We start from the raw sequence: 22,337 nt of genomic DNA on the forward strand, positions 1-22,337 counted from the left end.
TCGATGCCCCGGTAAATATTTTTAAAGAACAATGGAATGGTTTAAAAAGTGAAACTGGGCACCGGGCCTTGTTAAACGAGCTTGCCCAGTGTGGTTGATAGTCCGGAAGTCTGATAGGGGGAATCACGTTTTCAACACCCACAATACACATACAGTCACGGCGTTCAGATCCAATCAGATGCCAATACTGATATGTTGGCTCCGCCTCCTTTATAATTTCCTCCTCCAGGGCAGAGCAGCCCAGCCGCAGTGTGTGCGCCCGGTTTGTGTCAACTTGACGAGTCGAGATGGCAAATGTGTTGAGAAATTCCGCCAAATTCGGGTTTTCAGGTATGTGAACTTACCTGACATTGAGTAAGAACACCAGGAAGAGTTTAATGGCTATTTCTCATGAGTTTCGATGGCCCAACAAACAAGAATATCAGTGGTTAGATTGCATGGCTAAGTAGTTACCTAGCTAGCTAGCCTCCCCTTCACTAGTCGATACTTTCAGAAACTAGAGCAAAGTTCACAGAACGCTTGTGTCTGTCCTTATGTCGCGTAATGTCACATTGTCAGTTTGCGTGGGCTATCAAGTAGCTAACTATATCAACTAGCTAATATATCGTAGCGAGTTGTTGTCATATAAGAACATCTCTAAAATAACTAAACACATATCATACCCCCACAAAAAATGCTAACCTACCCTGTTATTGTAATTGTGAGAGTATGTCTTGGGGGTGTGATATTTGTGTGTAACTTTCTCACTCATCATTTATTCACGATTCATTCATCATTATCACGGTAGCATCCACATTCATGTAGAAGTGTTCAGAAACTATCTATTTTTATTTACAACCACACCTGAAACCCCACCTCTTTAAGGAATACCTAGGATAGGATAAAGTAATCCTTCTAACACCCCCCCCCCCCCCCCCCCCCCTTAAAAGAGTTAGATGCACTATTGTAAAGTGGCTGTTCCACTGGATATCATAAGGTGAATGCACCAATTTGTAAGTCGCTCTGGATAAGAGCGTCTGCTAAATGACTTAAATGTAAATGTACAATAAAAGTGACTCAATACATTATTTACCATTCATTTCTATTGGGTACAAAATAATCTGAAACAAACAGCAAATGCATCCAACCAATTTGTAGTCGCAAGCTTGATGTAGTCATTGCATGCTATGAATATGGGACCAAATACTTAACTTTTTACTTCTTTAATTGACATAAGTGAATTTGTCCCAATACTTTTGGTCCCCTAAAATGGGAGGACTATGTACACGAAGTGCAGTAATTTCTTAACAGTTCACCCGATATGTATGAAAATACCCTCAAATTAAAGCCAACAGTCTGCACTTTAACCTCATAGTCATTGTACCATTTCAAAGTGCTGAAGTACAGAGCCAAAACATGTCACTGTCCCAGTACTTTTGGAGCTCACTGTATATGGTGAATATGGTTCCATTTCAGACACAGCCATCATCTTATAATACAGGGTCACATCGTTTCAGTGACAATGTCAACTATCAGGGGTGGAATCGTTATTCCAAAACCTTTTCCAATGAAAACCGTTTACTGCAAATGGAAAGAGTTTTGCCGCCTGAGTTTACTGGACAAACATTGTTCACAAACTGTGTTTAATTGTCCTTGCGCTGTTGGCACAACTTTCCTTTTGTTATAAAGAGAAAAGGTTCCTGACTCCTCTTCCCCTAGAATATACCTGCAGGGCATAAGATTTCTTTGTATTTTATTAGGATCTCCATTAGCTGTTGTAAAAGCAGCAGCTACTCCTCCTGGGATCCATAATACAGAATGACATAATACAGAACATCACTAGACAAGAACAGCTCAAGGACAGAACTACATACATTTTTTAAAAAGGCACACGTAGCCTACATATCAATACAGACACAAACTATCTAGGTCAAATAGGGGAGAGGCCTTGTGCCGTGAGGTGTTGCTTTATCTGTTTGTAGAAACCAGGTTTGCTGTTAATTTGAGCAATATGAGATGGTAGGAAGTTCCATGCAATAAGGGCTCTATATAATACTGTACGTTTTCTTGAATTTGTTCTGGATTTGGGGACTATGAAAAGACCCCTGGTAGCATGTCTGGTGGGATCAGTGTGTGTGTCAGAGCTGTGTGTAAATTGACTATGCAAACAATTTGGGATTTTCAACACCTTAATGTTTCATATAACAATAAGTGACACAGTCAGTCTTTCCTCAACTCCTAGCCGAGAGACTGACATGCATAGTATTAATATCAGCCCTCTGATTACAATGAAGATGGTCTGCAGATTTGCAGAAGGTGGCTGTTTCCTGCCTCCTGACTAGTGCTGAGCGATTAGGGCTTTTTGAGGTCAGTTCGGTTTCGATGATAAAAGAAAATAATTGCTATTTTCAGTTTCATTAGTACATTTATTTTTTATTTTTTTTATAACATGAAATGCATTGTGGGTTGAATGCTGTAACAACACAGAATAAAGCGATTTAATAAAAGTCCCATGATGGTAGTGACTGCCCATTACTGCTTATCACTTATTAACCATCACTTATTCACTTTACTTTAATACAATATTTCAGTTGTTTGTATATTACATTAGTTTTATTTAATGACATTGTTATTATCTCATTCCAAGTCATCTCATCTCTATAGAGCTGCTGCCTGTCAACTTCACTATTTTAGTAGTTCTTCACAGTAAATATGGCTTTTATGACTGCTGAAAACCAATACCTCGCCAAGCAACTTCGCTCTGTTTCCCCTCTTGATCACGCATTCTTCTCTTATGTAGCAGGCATAAAAGAAACAGACAGGACAAGTAGCCACGCAATGGATTATGGTCATTGTAGTTAATTATCACCTTTTTCCTGTGGTAAACTATGTAGAACATTGGTATGTTGGAAACTACAAGTCCCTACTATATCGCACAGTTCAAGCATGATCAGATTTATCTCTAGAGAAACTGCAGCGCAATGACGGAACGAAAATGGAATTCAAATAATTGAACAGACGTCAATTTTAGTTTTTTTTAAAGCCGAAAAATTATCTAAAATGTGGTTAATCGCTGTCTATACACAGTAAACATGGTGTGGTGTGTTATATTTTGTTGATATTATTTTATACCATGGCATTTTTGAATACTCCTTTCTGATTGGCTTGAAGGGAGTTCTAGAGTGGGCATTATTTCCCTATAACACACAGTATAATGTTATTATATTGTTATATTATTAAGTTCACGTGTTATATTATTATTTTGTTATTGTTTTGTTTTATTATTATATTGTTGATGTTCTTTGGCAGGTGTGTTGTCCCAGTTGTCCATCCACAGTAGACATGGGAGAGAGTGTGTGTCGCCGTGCTTCTCTCTGCAGCAGAGGAACAACTCTACCTCACCTAAGATCAAGGTGGACCTGGACAGCAGTACAGGTACACCCCTGCACAGCTTCTTTACCTGTCCCAAATGGCACCCTGTCCCCTACATCAGGGTAGACAGTCCTGGTCCTGGAGACCACAGGTAATGTTTACATCAGGGTAGACAGCCCTGGTCCTGGAGACCACAGGTAATGTTTACATCAGGGTAGACAGCCCTGGTCCTGGAGACCACAGGTACTGTTTACATCAGGGTAGACAGCCCTGGTCCTGGAGACCACAGGTACTGTTTACATCAGGGTAGACAGCCCTGGTCCTGGAGACCACAGGTACTGTTTACATCAGGGTAGACAGCCCTGGTCCTGGAGACCACAGGTACTGTTTACATCAGGGTAGACAGTCCTGGTCCTGGAGACCACAGGTACTGTTTACATCAGGGTAGACAGCCCTGGTCCTGGAGACCACAGGTAATGTTTACATCAGGGTAGACAGCCCTGGTCCTGGAGACCACAGGTACTGTTTACATCAGGGTAGACAGCCCTGGTCCTGGAGACCACAGGTACTGTTTACATCAGGGTAGACAGCCCTGGTCCTGGAGACCACAGGTACTGTTTACATCAGGGTAGACAGCCCTGGTCCTGGAGACCACAGGTACTGTTTACATCAGGGTAGACAGTCCTGGTCCTGGAGACCACAGGTACTGTTTACATCAGGGTAGACAGCCCTGGTCCTGGAGACCACAGGTACTGTTTACATCAGGGTAGACAGCCCTGGTCCTGGAGACCACAGGTACTGTTTACATCAGGGTAGACAGTCCTGGTCCTGGAGACCACAGGTAATGTTTACATCAGGGTAGACAGCCCTGGTCCTGGAGACCACAGGTACTGTTTACATCAGGGTAGACAGCCCTGGTCCTGGAGACCACAGGTACTGTTTACATCAGGGTAGACAGCCCTGGTCCTGGAGACCACAGGTACTGTTTACATCAGGGTAGACAGTCCTGGTCCTGGAGACCACAGGTACTGTTTACATCAGGGTAGACAGCCCTGGTCCTGGAGACCACAGGTACTGTTTACATCAGGGTAGACAGCCCTGGTCCTGGAGACCACAGGTACTGTTTACATCAGGGTAGACAGTCCTGGTCCTGGAGACCACAGGTACTGTTTACATCAGGGTAGACAGCCCTGGTCCTGGAGACCACAGGTACTGTTTACATCAGGGTAGACAGCCCTGGTCCTGGAGACCACAGGTACTGTTTACATCAGGGTAGACAGCCCTGGTCCTGGAGACCACAGGTACTGTTTACATCAGGGTAGACAGTCCTGGTCCTGGAGACCACAGGTACTGTTTACATCAGGGTAGACAGCCCTGGTCCTGGAGGTATCAGGTACTGTTTACATCAGGGTAGACAGCCCTGGTCCTGGAGGTATCAGGTACTGTTTACATCAGGGTAGACAGCCCTGGTCCTGGAGACCACAGGTACTGTTTACATCAGGGTAGACAGTCCTGGTCCTGGAGACCACAGGTACTGTTTACATCAGGGTAGACAGACCTGGTCCTGGAGGTATCAGGTACTGTTTACATCAGGGTAGACAGCCCTGGTCCTGTAGACCACAGGTACTGTTTACATCAGGGTAGACAGTCCTGGTCCTGGAGACCACAGGTACTGTTTACATCAGGGTAGACAGACCTGGTCCTGGAGACCACAGGTACTGTTTACATCAGGGTAGACAGTCCTGGTCCTGGAGACCACAGGTACTGTTTACATCAGGGTAGGCAAACCTGGTCCTGGAGACCACAGGTACTGTTTACATCAGGGTAGACAAACCTGGTCCTGGAGGCTACAGGTACTGTTTACATCAGGGTAGACAGTCCTGGTCCTGGAGACCACAGGTACTGTTTACATCAGGGTAGACAGACCTGGTCCTGGAGACCACAGGTACTGTTTACATCAGGGTAGACAGTCCTGGTCCTGGAGACCACAGGTACTGTTTACATCAGGGTAGACAAACCTGGTCCTGGAGGTATCAGGTACTGTTTACATCAGGGTAGACAGCCCTGGTCCTGGAGACCACAGGTACTGTTTACATCAGGGTAGACAGCCCTGGTCCTGGAGACCACAGGTACTGTTTACATCAGGGTAGACAGCCCTGGTCCTGGAGGTATCAGGTACTGTTTACATCAGGGTAGACAGCCCTGGTCCTGGAGACCACAGGTACTGTTTACATCAGGGTAGACAGCCCTGGTCCTGGAGACCACAGGTACTGTTTACATCAGGGTAGACAGCCCTGGTCCTGGAGGTATCAGGTACTGTTTACATCAGGGTAGGCAAACCTGGTCCTGGAGGCTACAGGTACTGTTTACATCAGGGTAGACAGCCCTGGTCCTGTAGACCACAGGTACTGTTTACATCAGGGTAGACAGCCCTGGTCCTGTAGACCACAGGTACTGTTTACATCAGGGTAGGCAAACCTGGTCCTGGAGGCTACAGGTACTGTTTACATCAGGGTAGGCAAACCTGGTCCTGGAGACCACAGGTACTGTTAACATCAGGGTAGGCAAACCTGGTCCTGGAGGTATCAGGTACTTCATGGTTTTGATTTATCCGACCTGGAAGACCAGAGATGTGGAATTGAGGAAATCACTGAACTGATATATTGTTGCAACTACACCCCAAAAATCTAAATGTCTTAGATTTTCCCCAGACCTCATAAATGGTCTCCTGATGTGGTTTAAGTGTTGGTGAGGACTTCCAATTGTGTTGTTTTTCTTCTATCAAACAAATGTGATTTTGAGAGTGAAAACCTGGAAAAACAAAATGGAATCAGGCAAAAATTGTAATCGTTTTTTTATTTTTAAATAGGGCCCTATTCCCTACATAGTGTACTATTTTAACCACAGCCCTATTTATTATTTATTCAACCTTTATTTAAGTCAGTTTTAAGAACAAATTCTTATTTACAATGGTGGTCTACCGGGCCGATGGGTTAGGGTTTGCACCACAGGGATTAGGCTGCCATTTGTTGTCTCCCTCTCCCCTCTCCTCTCCCCCTCTCATCCCTCTCCTCTCCCCCTCTCATCCGACTCCCCCCTCCTCCTCCCTCTCCTCTCCCCCTCTCATCCCTCTCCCTCCTCCTCCTCCCTCTCCTCTCCCCCTCTCATCCCTCCTCCTCCTCCCTCTCCTCTCCCCCTCTCATCCCTCTCCCTCCTCCTCCTCCCTCTCCTCTCCCCCTCTCATCCCTCTCCACCTCCTCCTCCCTCTCCTCTCCCCCTCTCATCCCTCTCCCTCCTCCTCCTCCCTCTCCTCTCCCCCTCTCATCCCTCTCCCCCCTCCTCCTCCCTCTCCAGGTGTAGCAGTGTTGAGGATGCAGAGTCCCCCTGTCAACAGTCTGAGTCTGGACTTCCTCACTGAGTTCTGTATCAACCTGGAGAAACTAGAGATGGACAGGAGTTGTAGAGGTCTGATCATCACCTCGGTCAGTACACACACACCACACACACACACACACCACACACCACACACCACACACCACACACCGCACACACACACACACAACACACACACACACACCCATACACACACCACACACACACACACACACACACACACACACACACACACATGTCCTGTCACAAAACCATGATACACGGTATAACTCCCCCCGTGTGTGTGTTTGGTGTCCCAGACCCTCTCCAAGGTGTTCTCTGCAGGGCTAGACATCATAACTCTCCCTGTGTGTGTGTTTGGTGTCCCAGACCCTCTCCAAGGTGTTCTCTGCAGGGCTAGACATCATAACTCTCCCTGTGTGTGTGTTTGGTGTCCCAGACCCTCTCCAAGGTGTTCTCTGCAGGACTAGACATCATAACTCTCCCCCTGTGTGTGTGTTTGGTGTCCCAGACCCTCTCCAAGGTGTTCTCTGCAGGACTAGACATCATAACTCTCCCTGTGTGTGTGTTTGGTGTCCCAGACCCTCTCCAAGGTGTTCTCTGCAGGACTAGACATCATAACTCTCCCCCTGTGTGTGTGTTTGGTGTCCCAGACCCTCTCCAAGGTGTTCTCTGCAGGACTAGACATCATAACTCTCCCTGTGTGTTTGTTTGGTGTCCCAGACCCTCTCCAAGGTGTTCTCTGCAGGGCTAGACATCATAACTCTCCCTGTGTGTGTGTTTGGTGTCCCAGACCCTCTCCAAGGTGTTCTCTGCAGGACTAGACATCATAACTCTCCCTGTGTGTGTGTTTGGTGTCCCAGACCCTCTCCAAGGTGTTCTCTGCAGGGCTAGACATCATAACTCTCCCTGTGTGTGTGTTTGGTGTCCCAGACCCTCTCCAAGGTGTTCTCTGCAGGGCTAGACATCATGGAGATGTATGGGAAAAGTCCGGAGCGCTGTGGAGAGTTCTGGAAGGCTGTTCAGGAGATGTGGCTCAAACTCTACGGATCCAACATGGCTACCATAGCTGCCATCAACGTGAGTCAGCACACCCAGTCGTCTGTGTCTGTCTGTCCCATGTGTTTATCTGTCTATAGGGTTCTAGTCCAGCAGGTCTCATGTCTATTGGATGTGACTATAGGATCGTGGCTCATAACCACCCCTGTCTGTCTGTCTATAGGGTTCTAGTCCAGCAGGTCTCATGTCTATTGGATGTGACTATAGGATCGTGGCTGATAACCACCTCTGTCTCTGTCTATAGGGTTCTAGTCCAGCAGGTCTCATGTCGATTGGATGTGACTATAGGATCATGGCTGATAACCACCTGTCTCTGTCTATAGGGTTCTAGTCCAGCAGGTCTCATGTCTATTGGATGTGACTATAGGATCATGGCTGATAACCACCTCTGTCTCTCTGTCTATAGGGTTCTAGTCCAGCAGGTCTCATGTCTATTGGATGTGACTATAGGATCATGGCTGATAACCACCTCTGTCTCTCTGTCTATAGGGTTCTAGTCCAGCAGGTCTCATGTCTATTGGATGTGACTATAGGATCATGGCTGATAACCACCTCTGTCTCTCTGTCTATAGGGTTCTAGTCCAGCAGGTGGCTGTCTATTGGATGTGACTATAGGATCATGGCTGATAACCACCTCTGTCTCTCTGTCTATAGGGTTCTAGTCCAGCAGGTCTCATGTCTATTGGATGCGACTATAGGATCATGGCTGATAACCACCTCTGTCTCTCTGTCTATAGGGTTCTAGTCCAGCAGGTCTCATGTCTATTGGATGTGACTATAGGATCATGGCTGATAACCACCTCTGTCTCTCTGTCTATAGGGTTCTAGTCCAGCAGGTGGCTGTCTATTGGATGTGACTATAGGATCATGGCTGATAACCACCTCTGTCTCTCTGTCTATAGGGTTCTAGTCCAGCAGGTGGCTGTCTATTGGATGTGACTATAGGATCATGGCTGATAACCACCTGTCTCTGTCTATAGGGTTCTAGTCCAGCAGGTCTAATGTCTTTTGGATGTGACTATAGGATCATGGCTGATAACCACCTCTGTCTCTCTGTCTATAGGGTTCTAGTCCAGCAGGTCTCATGTCTATTGGATGTGACTATAGGATCATGGCTGATAACCACCTCTGTCTCTCTGTCTATAGGGTTCTAGTCCAGCAGGTGGCTGTCTATTGGATGTGACTATAGGATCATGGCTGATAACCACCTCTGTCTCTCTGTCTATAGGGTTCTAGTCCAGCAGGTCTCATGTCTATTGGATGTGACTATAGGATCATGGCTGATAACCACCCCTGTCTCTCTGTCTATATGGTTCTAGTCCAGCAGGTCTCATGTCTATTGGATGTGACTATAGGATCATGGCTGATAACCACCCCTGTCTCTCTGTCTATAGGGTTCTAGTCCAACAGGTCTCATGTCTATTGGATGTGACTATAGGATCATGGCTGATAACCACCTCTGTCTGTCTGTCTATAGGGTTCTAGTCCAGCAGGTCTCATGTCTATTGGATGTGACTATAGGATCATGGCTGATAACCACCTCTGTCTCTCTGTCTATAGGGTTCTAGTCCAGCAGGTCTCATGTCTATTGGATGCGACTATAGGATCATGGCTGATAACCACCCCTGTCTCTCTGTCTATAGGGTTCTAGTCCAGCAGGCGGCTGTCTCATGTCTCTTGGATGTGACTATAGGATCATGGCTGATAACCACCTCTGTCTCTGTCTATAGGGTTCTAGTCCAGCAGGTGGCTGTCTATTGGATGTGACTATAGGATCATGGCTGATAACCACCTCTGTCTATAGGGCTCTAGTCCAGCAGGTCTCATGTCTATTGGATGTGACTATAGGATCATGGCTGATAGCCACCTCTGTCTCTCTGTCTATAGAGTTCTAGTCCAGCAGGCGACTGTCTATTGGATGTGACTATAGGATCATGGCTGATAACCACCTCTGTCTCTCTGTCTATAGGGTTCTAGTCCAGCAGGTGGCTGTCTCATGTCTATTGGATGTGACTATAGGATCATGGCTGATAACCACCTCTGTCTCTCTGTCTATAGGGTTCTAGTCCAGCAGGCGGCTGTCTCATGTCTCTTGGATGTGACTATAGGATCATGGCTGATAACCCTCGCTACAGCATCGGACTCAACGAGACTCAGCTCGGCATCGTAGCTCCCTTCTGGTGAGACACACACACACACACTAATACACACACACTAATACACACACACTAATACACACACACTAATACACACACACACTAATATACACAAACTTATACACACACACTAATATACACAAACTTATACACACACACTAATACACACACACTAATACACACACACTAATACACACACACTAATACACACACACTAATATACACACACTAATACACACAAACTTATACACACAAACTTATACACACAAACTTATACACACAAACTTATTGTTAGTGGAATTAAATAATTCCTACAATATACTCATTAATTAAATTCAATCTGTCTATTTATAAGAATTTGTAAGATACTTATTAACATAAAATAGACAGGATACAGTCTTATCAAAATTAGATAATAGTAGTGTTTATTCTCGGAGCAAGCTCCCATTTGATCATAAACACAGGTTTATATACAAGATATGACGTCATAGATTACAGAATGAGTCTCATTGTCCTGACAAATAGAAAACAGGTTCAAAAGTTCTTTCTAACCTCACAGGGCACTCACATGAAACACCATATAATCATTTATCCTGAAGGCTCACTATAATTGATTACCACTTTAGCAGACAACGCAAGATAATGGAAAACCTAAAAAGTTTATCTAACACCTCAGGGCTAAGTTGGGTCAGTTCAACCATAGTTTAACGACCCTTTCTGCTTATTTTATGACCCACAACATAAATCTCTTTTCCCCAGGCATGCAGAGTTCAATTAGTTATAGTTTTATCTAAAGCTAGAATTTGTTTTAACTATTTATTAACAAAATTCCTAACAATCCACCCTAAATAACAAAACAATTCATAGCTACATATCAAAAATCATATAGAAACATGAATGTTTATACAAGAATAAAACCACATCAATACATGTATTTACACTCCATCAACATCAATGACTGTTCTAACCTACATCAGAAACATAACTCCATATTTAGGATTTTTCATTACAGTCTTCATTAAAGAAACAGTCTATCCATTGAAACATGTAACCGTCTAAATTCTCTAAACGTCAAATACAGTCTCGTCCAATCTCGGTTCCTCATAATTAAAAGATCCGGAATCGTTCTCCACTAGATCCGGCCCCATACATTCATCCTTCCACTTGTCAGAGCTTAGAATTGGTCCGTACTTCATCATCTGTTGTGTCATCGATTTCTCCAGAATCCTGGAAATGAGAACTTTCACACACGGAATCAAACCACATCCACACAAAACTAACACAGTCACACAGGTGAAGGTAGCCCATAACACAGTAATCATGAAATTTTTCCATTTCCCAAACATACTGTCAAACCAATTAGTCAGAAAAGTATCCACCCCTGAGGTCACTGCCAACTCGTGAGCTAGGGTGGTTAAACCTCCAAGGCCTTAGTCACAGATCCATCTGGAGCTGTGTTACTTGGGATAAACGTACAGCACATCGACCCGAATAACACACAAACCCCACCCTTTTCTGCCAATAACATATCTATCTCGAGTCTATTCTATTCTGCCAAGCCATTCATTACATCTCTGGTATAATTGATCTAGTCCACATTCTTATTGAGAGTGGACCACTAAAAAATACTTGACTCTAATCCTGCTAAGATCTAATTCCTCGCTTTGAATTGGATCTGAGTAAGGGTAAAGAGCATGCCTAACTGCACTAGTGCATAACTACCGTTCCAATTGGTAGGCAGGTTAGGTCACAGCTTCATACCTCCACACTCTAAACCTTTTCTTCTGCCAGTCAGGTCCCTCATTGTCTTCTCGGTTGTAACATACTCAGTCCTATTGCATGTACTGACTCCCCCTACTTCCCATCCGTGTGTTATGTAGCGACCCATAAAATCCTGTCACTGTGAAAGAGAAAATCTGGATGTAATCGGCACCTGGGGACACATATTACAGATCAATGCAACTGTCATAGTTCAGCTTCCTGCCCTCTTGAACCGCTTTATCATACAGGCCATTTCATGGGTGTAGCAATTCCATCAAATGGAAAGGAAATGGTTATGAACTGAGGTTTTGCTGAGGCATGCCTAACCATAGGTTAGAATCCCATAACAGTTTCCACCTCAATCACTTCCTTAAAATCTTTCATCTGAACCATCCATATCGGCCTTGGCTCTGGACAACTCTACGGTCAGTATCTGCTTTGTCTGGGGCTCTGCTTGTATTCTGGCTGACTATCATCTGCTCTAACTTCTCGTACTTGGAATGGTACTAGGTTGTCAACTGAAACCCTTACTTTCACTACCCTCCATCTTCCATACTGGGTATGTAGATTTATGTAGCCCTCTCTCAAGATGTGAACTATAACCTGTTTCCATGAGCTACACAGGGACTTGCATAAATGTCTTCCACAATGGCTGCTCTTAGTCCTAAACTGCCAAGGAGTCAGAGGCCCCATTTGGTCTACATAGAACTCCACTGAGACTTCCTTCCCAATCCCACTCTCACTTCCTGTTTATCCAGATCAAGTGATCTCTTATGCTTGGTTAATACAAAATCCTCTCTAACTATGGGTCAATATTACCCTCTGGCCTTCTTGGGGTTCATGGTGTATCAGGAATATGGCTCCCACAACCAGACAGCTCAGGATGGACCGCCCACCTATAAAGCCCCACCCTCTCCCAGAGAAAACATCATCAGCAAGAAGCCAGACACACCTTCACTTCTATGATCAAACACAGGAATGGAATGACGGGAAAAGGAAATCTTCATCCGAGAGATGGCCCCCGGAATTCTGTTAATTCCAGTTCTCCTCTCGGACACTGTGCTTGTTCGACAGTGTCAATGTGTCTTACCCTCCCGCAGTGTGATATGAATCCGGGTAGCTCTTTCAGCTAGCTGTTACCAGGAGTCTTGGTATGGTCCCCCCAACAGGCCTCAGGGACTGGATTGAGTGACTTCACCTGTAATTCACCTGTAGTGCATAAAATCTTGGACATACAGGTTTGGTTAAACAAACAACCTTTTCATGTAATTAACAATACTTCTTTCTATTTCTATATCTGCTTGTTTAGCTAGATTTTTTTATTTATTAGTTTATCATCCAATAGGCCACATCCTATCCTAGACCACAACGTACCCATCCCCCCTTTGTTACCTGGCTCTGCCAGGTAACAACCTTGCCTAACCTAACCAATGACTTAGGTAAAATTAGTGTAAATTATCCTTATGTCTGACATTATCATGTAGGAACGCCCCTTTCATTCGCCGCATGTCCAATTCTCCCTTGGGCGTCCATTCATATCTATCCTTTTCCAATTCTCTGTCAAGTTACTTATCTACTTAAAAAGGTATATGTGCTGCTTATATATGTTCTTAAATATATATATATTTATTGATTTAAACCGTATCCCTCTTCTCACCTATCTTATTTCACAGCCTACCTTGCTCATGTCCTGGTCCCCCCTCTCCACTCTGCTCTCAAACCTTCAAGATCTCAACAGTGCGTGGCAGACCCCTCTGTCTGCCTTTTTCTCATAATAGTCAATAACAACTATGTGTTCCATCCAAATATTAACTAAGTGTCTCACTGTTTTGGCTTTATCTAAAATCATGGATTTAAAAAAACAACATGTCTTAGTGTCAATCTCTAAAATCCTTACATAACTTTAATCAACCTATCAATAATCCCAAATCATCACACATGTCATATACCCCTGTCAATTTTAATACTATTTAAATAAAAATCTTCTAATGGCCAAAACAAATGGTAACCATATCAAATCCTTTCTTTGCTAATAAGCTCTCTCCCCCAGGAGTCCACTGTTTTTTATTAAATAATAATATTGGTTAAACTTAAACTCAGTCTCATAAATAATTAATATATGTTTTACAGTGTGGATACCTTATCCACAGTAAATTACCACTCCTAAGAACTAAAACTTATTTCTTCTCATAAATAATTTTAATGCTTATGTATTTTCCTGCCCTATTGGCTTAAAATATCTCCTGTCCCAACCTCAATGTATCATATCTTCCCTCATTTATTATTGATGACAAAGGGGATTTTTCCAGTTGTAATACCAAATCAATAATAGTCAATTAATTTACCTCAACTAGTATCCCAAATGACCACAAATGCATTATCTACATGGCCCTCCCCTGAAGCTGATCAGACTTCAAGAGACAGCCATGATAAAGGTCAAAGGTTATACCACCCCTGTATAGTCATGTTCCTAGACATTTTAAAGAACCCTTTATCCTTAAAATCAAAAAATTCACTTGTGTAATTAAAACTCAGAAGATAAAAACTCATAACTCCATATGTGAGCATGCCCCTTTAAAATACCTTTGCACTAAAACAAATAGTCCTAACAAATGTTTTATGGGTGTATATTTGCAAACCTTAATGAAAAAACAAAAACCTTTCAGGCCCTTTCCAATTTGGTCGTTTATGGCCTCAATCTCACTCCTCAATCTCAACTCATTTCCACTTTTTTCCTTACCCCTATCGTAAGCTTAAAAACCAAACTTTATAACTTCCTCTTCTCTTTGCTCTTCACACTTATGAAATGTATCCTATTTCTTTAAAAATAACACACGCAGCGCCAAAATTATAACATATGTCAGTCAATCTATAAGAATGAAAACATTTCAGTAATCACTTTCTATCGCCATTATCTCTCCGCTATGGTTTAGAATTTCTTTAATTTAGGCAACTGTCTCTTCCTTGATTCAGCATTTTAATTACGACTATATTCCCAATACATTATTCAAACATATAATTTAGACAACAGACATCGTCTTGCATCGAAATTCGCTTCGTTATTATTTTAAGTGGAACGAATTAGTCTATTAATTTAACCTATACAATCTATTAAAACGTTCAGTTTATATCTTATACAAACACTAGCAACTATAACTTTCTAGGCAAAACATACAAATAGTTTAATTAGAATCAAAAACTCTGATTCTAGTCAAAGCATTTACCGGGAACCGAACCCGAGATTCTCACGTTCCAGGCGAGAATTCTACCACTGATCCACCAAAGCCATGTAAATAGCAAAAACATTATCCGTATTTAAACCCACTTTACATTTATCTGTATTCTTGGTGACAACACAGAGACTACAAAAATAGCCCTAATTTAAAAGCTACAAGCCTTATTCCGGCTATATTTCCCCCATGCCAAATTAATAGATTAGCAGTCAAACAATAAAATCAACATTTATAGACTAGGAAACAGATCTCGTGCCTTTTAATAAATGTAGATTATGTTTACTCATGTAACATATTTCTTCCAGCACCGCCATCAAGAACTCAACTCTTTTTCTCCCGATAGTCGCGCCTGACCTCCCTCTTAATTAAATTACTATCTTGATGTTTATGTCCTAACCTGTCACAATGTGTGCAGGGAATGTTACACTCCCGGGCGAAATGTCCTAAATTATTGCAATTAAATCATTTTCTCTTTTTCTTTTGACTCACATTTGCCACTTTTCTCGACTTATTTTCTTTCTCCACACCGACTATTCCCCCTTCGGCTTCAGCAGACTCCACAATTTTGGGTGGTGGTTGTACCGTTATCTCCTGCAGCCGTATTCTCACCACTACTATCTCATCAACAGTATTACCTCTGTATATCTGGTCTACTAGAGAAGGACATAGTATTTGACTCCCACCCCCGCCCATTCGGCTAACTTTTTCATCTGTGGGAGCGGAGTGCAGCGTATTTTGGCTCTCTTTAGATTTCTTTCTGTTATCACCCTCTACTCTTTTCCTAGCTTCCGAAAGCCAGACTCTAGCTGTGTATAACCCCTGTTTATTCTGCTTCTTCTCATCCTCACCACACTTCTTATGTATCTGTTTGATAAGCAATTCTAGCTTTTCAACATTCAGCCTACCAACAAATCCATAATGCTTACCCCATTTTGGACAAAATTCTAAATTCCTTTTATCTTTCAGTTCCATAAAACGCTGGTCTCCCGTTAATACCGGGACCTCCTTGGAGGATTTACTACCCATGTTTGATAAATCCTTGCCTTTACTAGTAGTTATGGTATTATCACCTATCTATGTCTTTCTATTTATTTATTTATTTCTCTATGTGTGTGTTACCACTTACCTAGTTATAATCTATGTGTATGAATTTATATGATTCTCTTCCCTGGAAACTTTATCTATAGCGTTGTTATTGATCGGACATTAGATCTCACTTTAAACTATCAGTTATTGCCCAGGGGACTTACTTCCCTGGTCAACTCTGGTTGTATTTATCCAATCTCACTTCGCTATATTAAGTTTCCCTCCCACCCTTTTGGATATTCCCTTTCAGTATTGAATAGGATCAGTTATTCCGTTCACCTAGGATTACCCTGCCTTCTCACCAAACCGAATTTATCCTCACCTGTTTTAATATCCCTATCCACTATATTTCATAGTCAGACTACGTCCCCCAGACAGATAGACTATTTAAGTTAAAACTTTATTTAGGTATGTCTTTTGAATTAATGGCTGTCCTATTTGTACAAAACGACCGTCCTATCTAACAACACTTACTATATCCTCCCTAAATAATCCTTACGGCTTGCAAGGCCAGGATCATTTAAGGCCAATATTTTTTTTTCGGTCATGCACCCACCATAGGTCTTTTCGGACCTATAACTCCCTTCCTTGTATTTCGGTCATACAAGTAACCCACAATATGTTTGGAATATCCGAAGCTACTATTATTGATAAATGCTAAACACGTTTAGAATTTAAAATCAAAGATAACTTACATCATGCCCCCCACATTCGAGAATAAAGACTATTTACCTTCGTCTTGCAGACTGGGAAAAGCAATGCCGGTTTGTTTCCGTTACCGTCTCTGTCGACCTCAGATATATATATACCGGCCTGTTTCTTAACCTCAATTCAGAGGCCAGGACTTTAAAATAACGGGTCTAGACCCGCCCGTGCACGGTTTTCGGCTAATATCTTCGGATGACAGAGGCAAAGTTTGGAAATCCACTCGAAGGACCAATTGTTAGTGGAATTAAATAATTCCTACAATATACTCATTAATTAAATTCAATCTGTCTATTTATAAGAATTTGTAAGATACTTATTAACATAAAATAGACAGGATACAGTCTTATCAAAATTAGATAATAGTAGTGTTTATTCTCGGAGCAAGCTCCCATTTGATCATAAACACAGGTTTATATACAAGATATGACGTCATAGATTACAGAATGAGTCTCATTGTCCTGACAAATAGAAAACAGGTTCAAAAGTTCTTTCTAACCTCACAGGGCACTCACATGAAACACCATATAATCATTTATCCTGAAGGCTCACTATAATTGATTACCACTTTAGCAGACAACGCAAGATAATGGAAAACCTAAAAAGTTTATCTAACACCTCAGGGCTAAGTTGGGTCAGTTCAACCATAGTTTAACGACCCTTTCTGCTTATTTTATGACCCACAACATAAATCTCTTTTCCCCAGGCATGCAGAGTTCAATTAGTTATAGTTTTATCTAAAGCTAGAATTTGTTTTAACTATTTATTAACAAAATTCCTAACACTTATACACACAAACTTATACACACACACTAATACACACACACTAATACACACACACTAATACACACACACACTAATACACACACACACTAATATACACACACTAATATACACAAACTTATACACAAACTTATACACACACACTAATATACACAAACTTATACACACACACTAATATACATACACACACACACACACTAATACACACACACTAATACACACACACTAATATACACACACTAATATACACACACTAATATACACAAACTAATATACACACACACTAATACACACACACTAATATACATACACACACACACACTAATACACACACACTAATATACACAAACTTATACACACACACTAATATACACAAACTTATACACACACACTAATACACACACACTAATATACACAAACTTATACACACACACTAATACACACACACACTAATATACACACACACACACACACTAATATACACACACTAATATACACACACACTAATACACACACACACACTGTGTTTATGGTCTCTGTAGTGTGTGTGGTGCTGAATGTGGTTGTATTCATGTTGTGGTCATGTTGTGGTCATGTTGTGGTCATGGTCTCTGTAGTGTGTGAGGTGCTGAATGTGGTTGTGGTTATGTTGTGGTCATGTTGTGGTCATGGTCTCTGTAGTGTGTGAGGTGCTGAATGTGGTTGTGGTCATGTTGTGGTCATGGTCACTGTAGTGTGTGAGGTGCTGAATGTGGTTGTGGTTATGTTGTGGTCATGTTGTGGTCATGGTCTCTGTAGTGTGTGAGGTGCTGAATGTGGTTGTGGTCATGTTGTGGTCATGGTCTCTGTAGTGTGTGAGGTGCTGAATGTGGTTGTGGTCATGTTGTGGTCATGTTGTGGTCATGGTCTCTGTAGTGTGTGAGGTGCTGAATGTGGTTGTGGTCATGTTGTGGTCATGTTGTGGTCATGGTCTCTGTAGTGTGTGTGGTGCTGAATGTGGTTGTGGTCATGTTGTGGTCATGTTGTGGTCATGGTCACTGTAGTGTGTGAGGTGCTGAATGTGGTTGTGGTCATGTTGTGGTCATGTTGTGGTCATGGTCTCTGTAGTGTGTGAGGTACTGAATGTGGTTGTGGTCATGGTCTCTGTAGTGTGTGAGGTGCTGAATGTGGTTGTGGTCATGTTGTGGTCATGTTGTGGTCATGGTCTCTGTAGTGTGTGAGGTGCTGAATGTGGTTGTGGTCATGTTGTGGTCATGTTGTGGTCATGGTCACTGTAGTGTGTGAGGTGCTCAATGTGGTTGTGGTCATGTTGTGGTCATGTTGTGGTCATGGTCTCTGTAGTGTGTGAGGTGCTGAATGTGGTTGTGGTCATGTTGCGGTCATGTTTCGGTCATGTTGTGGTCATGTTGTGGTCATGTTGTGATCATGTTGCGGTCATGTTGTGGTCATGTTGTGGTCCAGGTTTAAGGACACGCTGGTGAACACGGTTGGTAACCGGGCAGCAGAGCTGTCGTTGGAGCTGGGTCTGTTGTACAGCGCTCCTGATGCCCTGAAGATCGGCCTGGTGGACCAGTTAGTACCTGAGGACCAGGTCCTCTCCACTGCACAGGACACCATGTCCAAGTGGCTGGCTGTACCAGGTCAGAATACTCTCTCTCTCTGGCTGTACCAGGTCAGAATACTCTCTCTCTCTCTCTCTCTCTCTCTCTGGCTGTACCAGGTCAGAATACTCTCTCTCTCTGGCTGTACCAGGTCAGAATACTCTCTCTCTCTGGCTGTACCAGGTCAGAATACTCTCTCTCTCTGGCTGTACCAGGTCAGAATACTCTCTCTCTCTGGCTGTACCAGGTCAGAATACTCTCTCTCTCTGGCTGTACCAGGTCAGAATACTCTCTCTCTCTCTGGCTGTACCAGGTCAGAATACTCTCTCTCTCTCTCTCTGGCTGTACCAGGTCAGAATACTCTCTCTCTCTCTCTGACTGTACCAGGTCAGAATACTCTCTCTCTCTGGCTGTACCAGGTCAGAATACTCTCTCTCTCTCTCTGGCTGTACCAGGTCAGAATACTCTCTCTCTCTCTCTGACTGTACCAGGTCAGAATACTCTCTCTCTCTCTGGCTGTACCAGGTCAGAATACTCTCTCTCTCTCTGGCTGTACCAGGTCAGAATACTCTCTCTCTCTCTGGCTGTACCAGGTCAGAATACTCTCTCTCTCTGGCTGTACCAGGTCAGAATACTCTCTCTCTCTGGCTGTACCAGGTCAGAATACTCTCTCTCTCTGGCTGTACCAGGTCAGAATACTCTCTCTCTCTGGCTGTACCAGGTCAGAATACTCTCTCTCTCTGGCTGTACCAGGTCAGAATACTCTCTCTCTCTCTCTCTCTCTGGCTGTACCAGGTCAGAATACTCTCTCTCTCTCTCGCTCTCTGGCTGTACCAGGTCAGAATACTCTCTCTCTCTCTCTGACTGTACCAGGTCAGAATACTCTCTCTCTCTCTCTGACTGTACCAGGTCAGAATACTCTCTCTCTCTCTCTGACTGTACCAGGTCAGAATACTCTCTCTCTCTCTCTGACTGTACCAGGTCAGAATACTCTCTCTCTCTCTCTCTGTGTGTGTGTATATAAACACCTCTCCTCTCCCTCCAGACCATGCCAGACAGATAGATCAGTGTGTTATATCTGTGTGTATATATTACATAAACACCTCTCCTCTCCCTCCAGACCATGCCAGACAGATCACCAAGTCCATGATGAGGAAACCGACCATTGACAAGCTGCTGTCTAACAGGGAAGCTGACATCACCAACTTTGTGAGCTTCATCACTAAAGACTCCATCCAGAAGTCCCTTCGCATGTACCTGGAGATGCTCAAGAGTAGAAAGGCCTAGTCTGGGGCCCGAACGGCTCCCCGATCCCCTTTAGGGCTTCTAACGGCTCCCCTTTAGGGCTTCTAACGTCTCCCTGGTTCCCTTTAGGGCTTCTAACGGCTCCCCTTTAGGGCTTCTAACGGCTCCCCTTTAGGGCTTCTAACGGCTCCCCTTTAGGGCTTCTAACGGCTCCCCTTTAGGGCTTCTAACGGCTCCCCTTTAGGGCTTCTAACGGCTCCCCTTTAGGGCTTCTAACGGCTCCCCTTTAGGGCTTCTAACGGCTCCCCTTTAGGGCTTCTAACGGCTCCCCGATCCCCTTTAGGGCTTCTAGCGGCTCCCCGATCCCCTTTAGGGCTTCTAGCGGCTCCCCTTTAGGGCTTCTAGCGGCTCCCCTTTAGGGCTTCTAACGGCTCCCCTTTAGGGCTTCTAACGGCTCCCCTTTAGGGCTTCTAACGGCTCCCCTTTAGGGCTTCTAACGGCTCCCCTTTAGGGCTTCTAACGGCTCCCCTTTAGGGCTTCTAACGGCTCCCCTTTAGGGCTTCTAACGGCTCCCCTTTAGGGCTTCTAACGGCTCCCCTTTAGGGCTTCTAACGGCTCCCCTTTAGGGCTTCTAACGGCTCCCCTTTAGGGCTTCTAACGGCTCCCCTTTAGGGCTTCTAACGGCTCCCCGGTCCCCTTTAGGGCTTCTAGCGGCTCCCCTTTAGGGCTTCTAACGGCTCCCCTTTAGGGCTTCTAACGGCTCCCCTTTAGGGCTTCTAACGGCTCCCCTTTAGGGCTTCTAACGGCTCCCCTTTAGGGCTTCTAACGGCTCCCCTTTAGGGCTTCTAACGGGTCCCCTTTAGGGCTTCTAACGGCTCCCCGGTCCCCTTTAGGGCTTCTAACGGCTCCCCGGTCCCCTTTAGGGCTTCTAACGGCTCCCCGGTCCCCTTTAGGGCTTCTAACGGCTCCCCGGTCCCCTTTAGGGCTTCTAACGGCTCCCCGGTCCCCTTTAGGGCCCTGGTCAAAAGTAGTGCACGATATAGGGAATAGGGGGCTACGTCCCAATTATCTCTCCTTTCTCCTGTGTGAACTTGTTCTCTTCCCTTCACGGATTTGAAAGGACATTTTTGTGGGGAACGAGTGCACCCTTCAGGAGTAAAGGAGAGATTATTGGAACGCAGCCATCCTTGAAGAGGATGTCTTCTGATGCCCAGGCACACATGTGAAAGTAACCTGGGGGTGAGTCTCAATAGTCTGCCTCCCTCTGTTTGTCTCCTTTCACTTATTGAGAGACACCCACTGGTTACATCTCAAATAGCACCCTAATTCTCTATGTAGTGCACTACCCCTATAGGCCCTGGTCAAAAGTAGTGCACTATATAGGGAATAGGGTGCCAGTTGAGACGCTACCCTGTCATATATGTTTTTTTTGAAACTAGCGTTTCTTATTGGACAAAATGAGGTAGTTCACTCCCTGTTTTGTCCCGTTTGGATCCTAATGAACACACCCCCGGCCTTATTTCCCCCTGCCACAATGTTTGACTGTCTGGACTGAAACACAGAGCACTGTTACGATGTAGGTGATTGTACAGTATGTCATCTTGCCTTTGTCTGTGAACATAATGTTTTTTTCTTCGTATGATCTTCTCCTGTACTGTTGGTTTGCAAGTAAACATCTTTAAAATACCTTCCATTGAATGTGTGTTGAGTTTCATGTTCTTTGATGTCACTAGTTTAGGGCAGGGTTTCCTGAATTCTGTCCTGTCCTTTAATTGATCAAACAGTAGCCATACGTGTTTAATAGGTCTGGTTGGATTGGACGTCATTCCACTGGTGTCTGAGCTGTGACTGAGGGGCTTACAGAACCAAACTCCAAAATGAATATAAAATTCATATGTGCTCCTCCATCTCTTATAAGGCACTTGTTTCAGCTTGAATGTTGGACACAAACAATAACAGGAGCA

General features: G+C 43.8%; 1 protein-coding gene across 1 annotated transcript; it reads left to right on the forward strand.

Moving 5' to 3' along the window:
- The first annotated feature begins 234 nt into the window (after positions 1-234).
- On the forward strand, positions 235-22,064 carry LOC120041644 (enoyl-CoA delta isomerase 1, mitochondrial-like). Its single transcript, XM_038986508.1, has 7 exons — positions 235-330; positions 3,289-3,414; positions 6,706-6,833; positions 7,678-7,824; positions 9,862-9,983; positions 18,989-19,167; positions 20,249-22,064. Exons 1-7 carry the CDS (start codon positions 288-290, stop codon positions 20,413-20,415), a joined length of 912 nt encoding a protein of 303 aa, XP_038842436.1. The 5' UTR covers positions 235-287; the 3' UTR covers positions 20,416-22,064.
- Positions 22,065-22,337: the final 273 nt, after the last annotated feature.

This window comes from Salvelinus namaycush, unplaced genomic scaffold, assembly GCF_016432855.1.
Source record: "Salvelinus namaycush isolate Seneca unplaced genomic scaffold, SaNama_1.0 Scaffold5, whole genome shotgun sequence".
Taxonomy (NCBI): Eukaryota; Metazoa; Chordata; class Actinopteri; order Salmoniformes; family Salmonidae; genus Salvelinus; species Salvelinus namaycush.

Excerpts from the sequence above, each read along its gene's own strand:
- LOC120041644 (XM_038986508.1), top strand. The coding sequence starts at position 288 with ATGGCAAATGTGTTGAGAAATTCCGCCAAATTCGGGTTTTCAG. Across the intron at positions 331-3,288 it reads CGCCAAATTCGGGTTTTCAG|GTGTGTTGTCCCAGTTGTCC; the intron begins GTATGTGAACTT and ends GTTCTTTGGCAG. Across the intron at positions 7,825-9,861 it reads CTACCATAGCTGCCATCAAC|GGTTCTAGTCCAGCAGGCGG; the intron begins GTGAGTCAGCAC and ends CTCTGTCTATAG.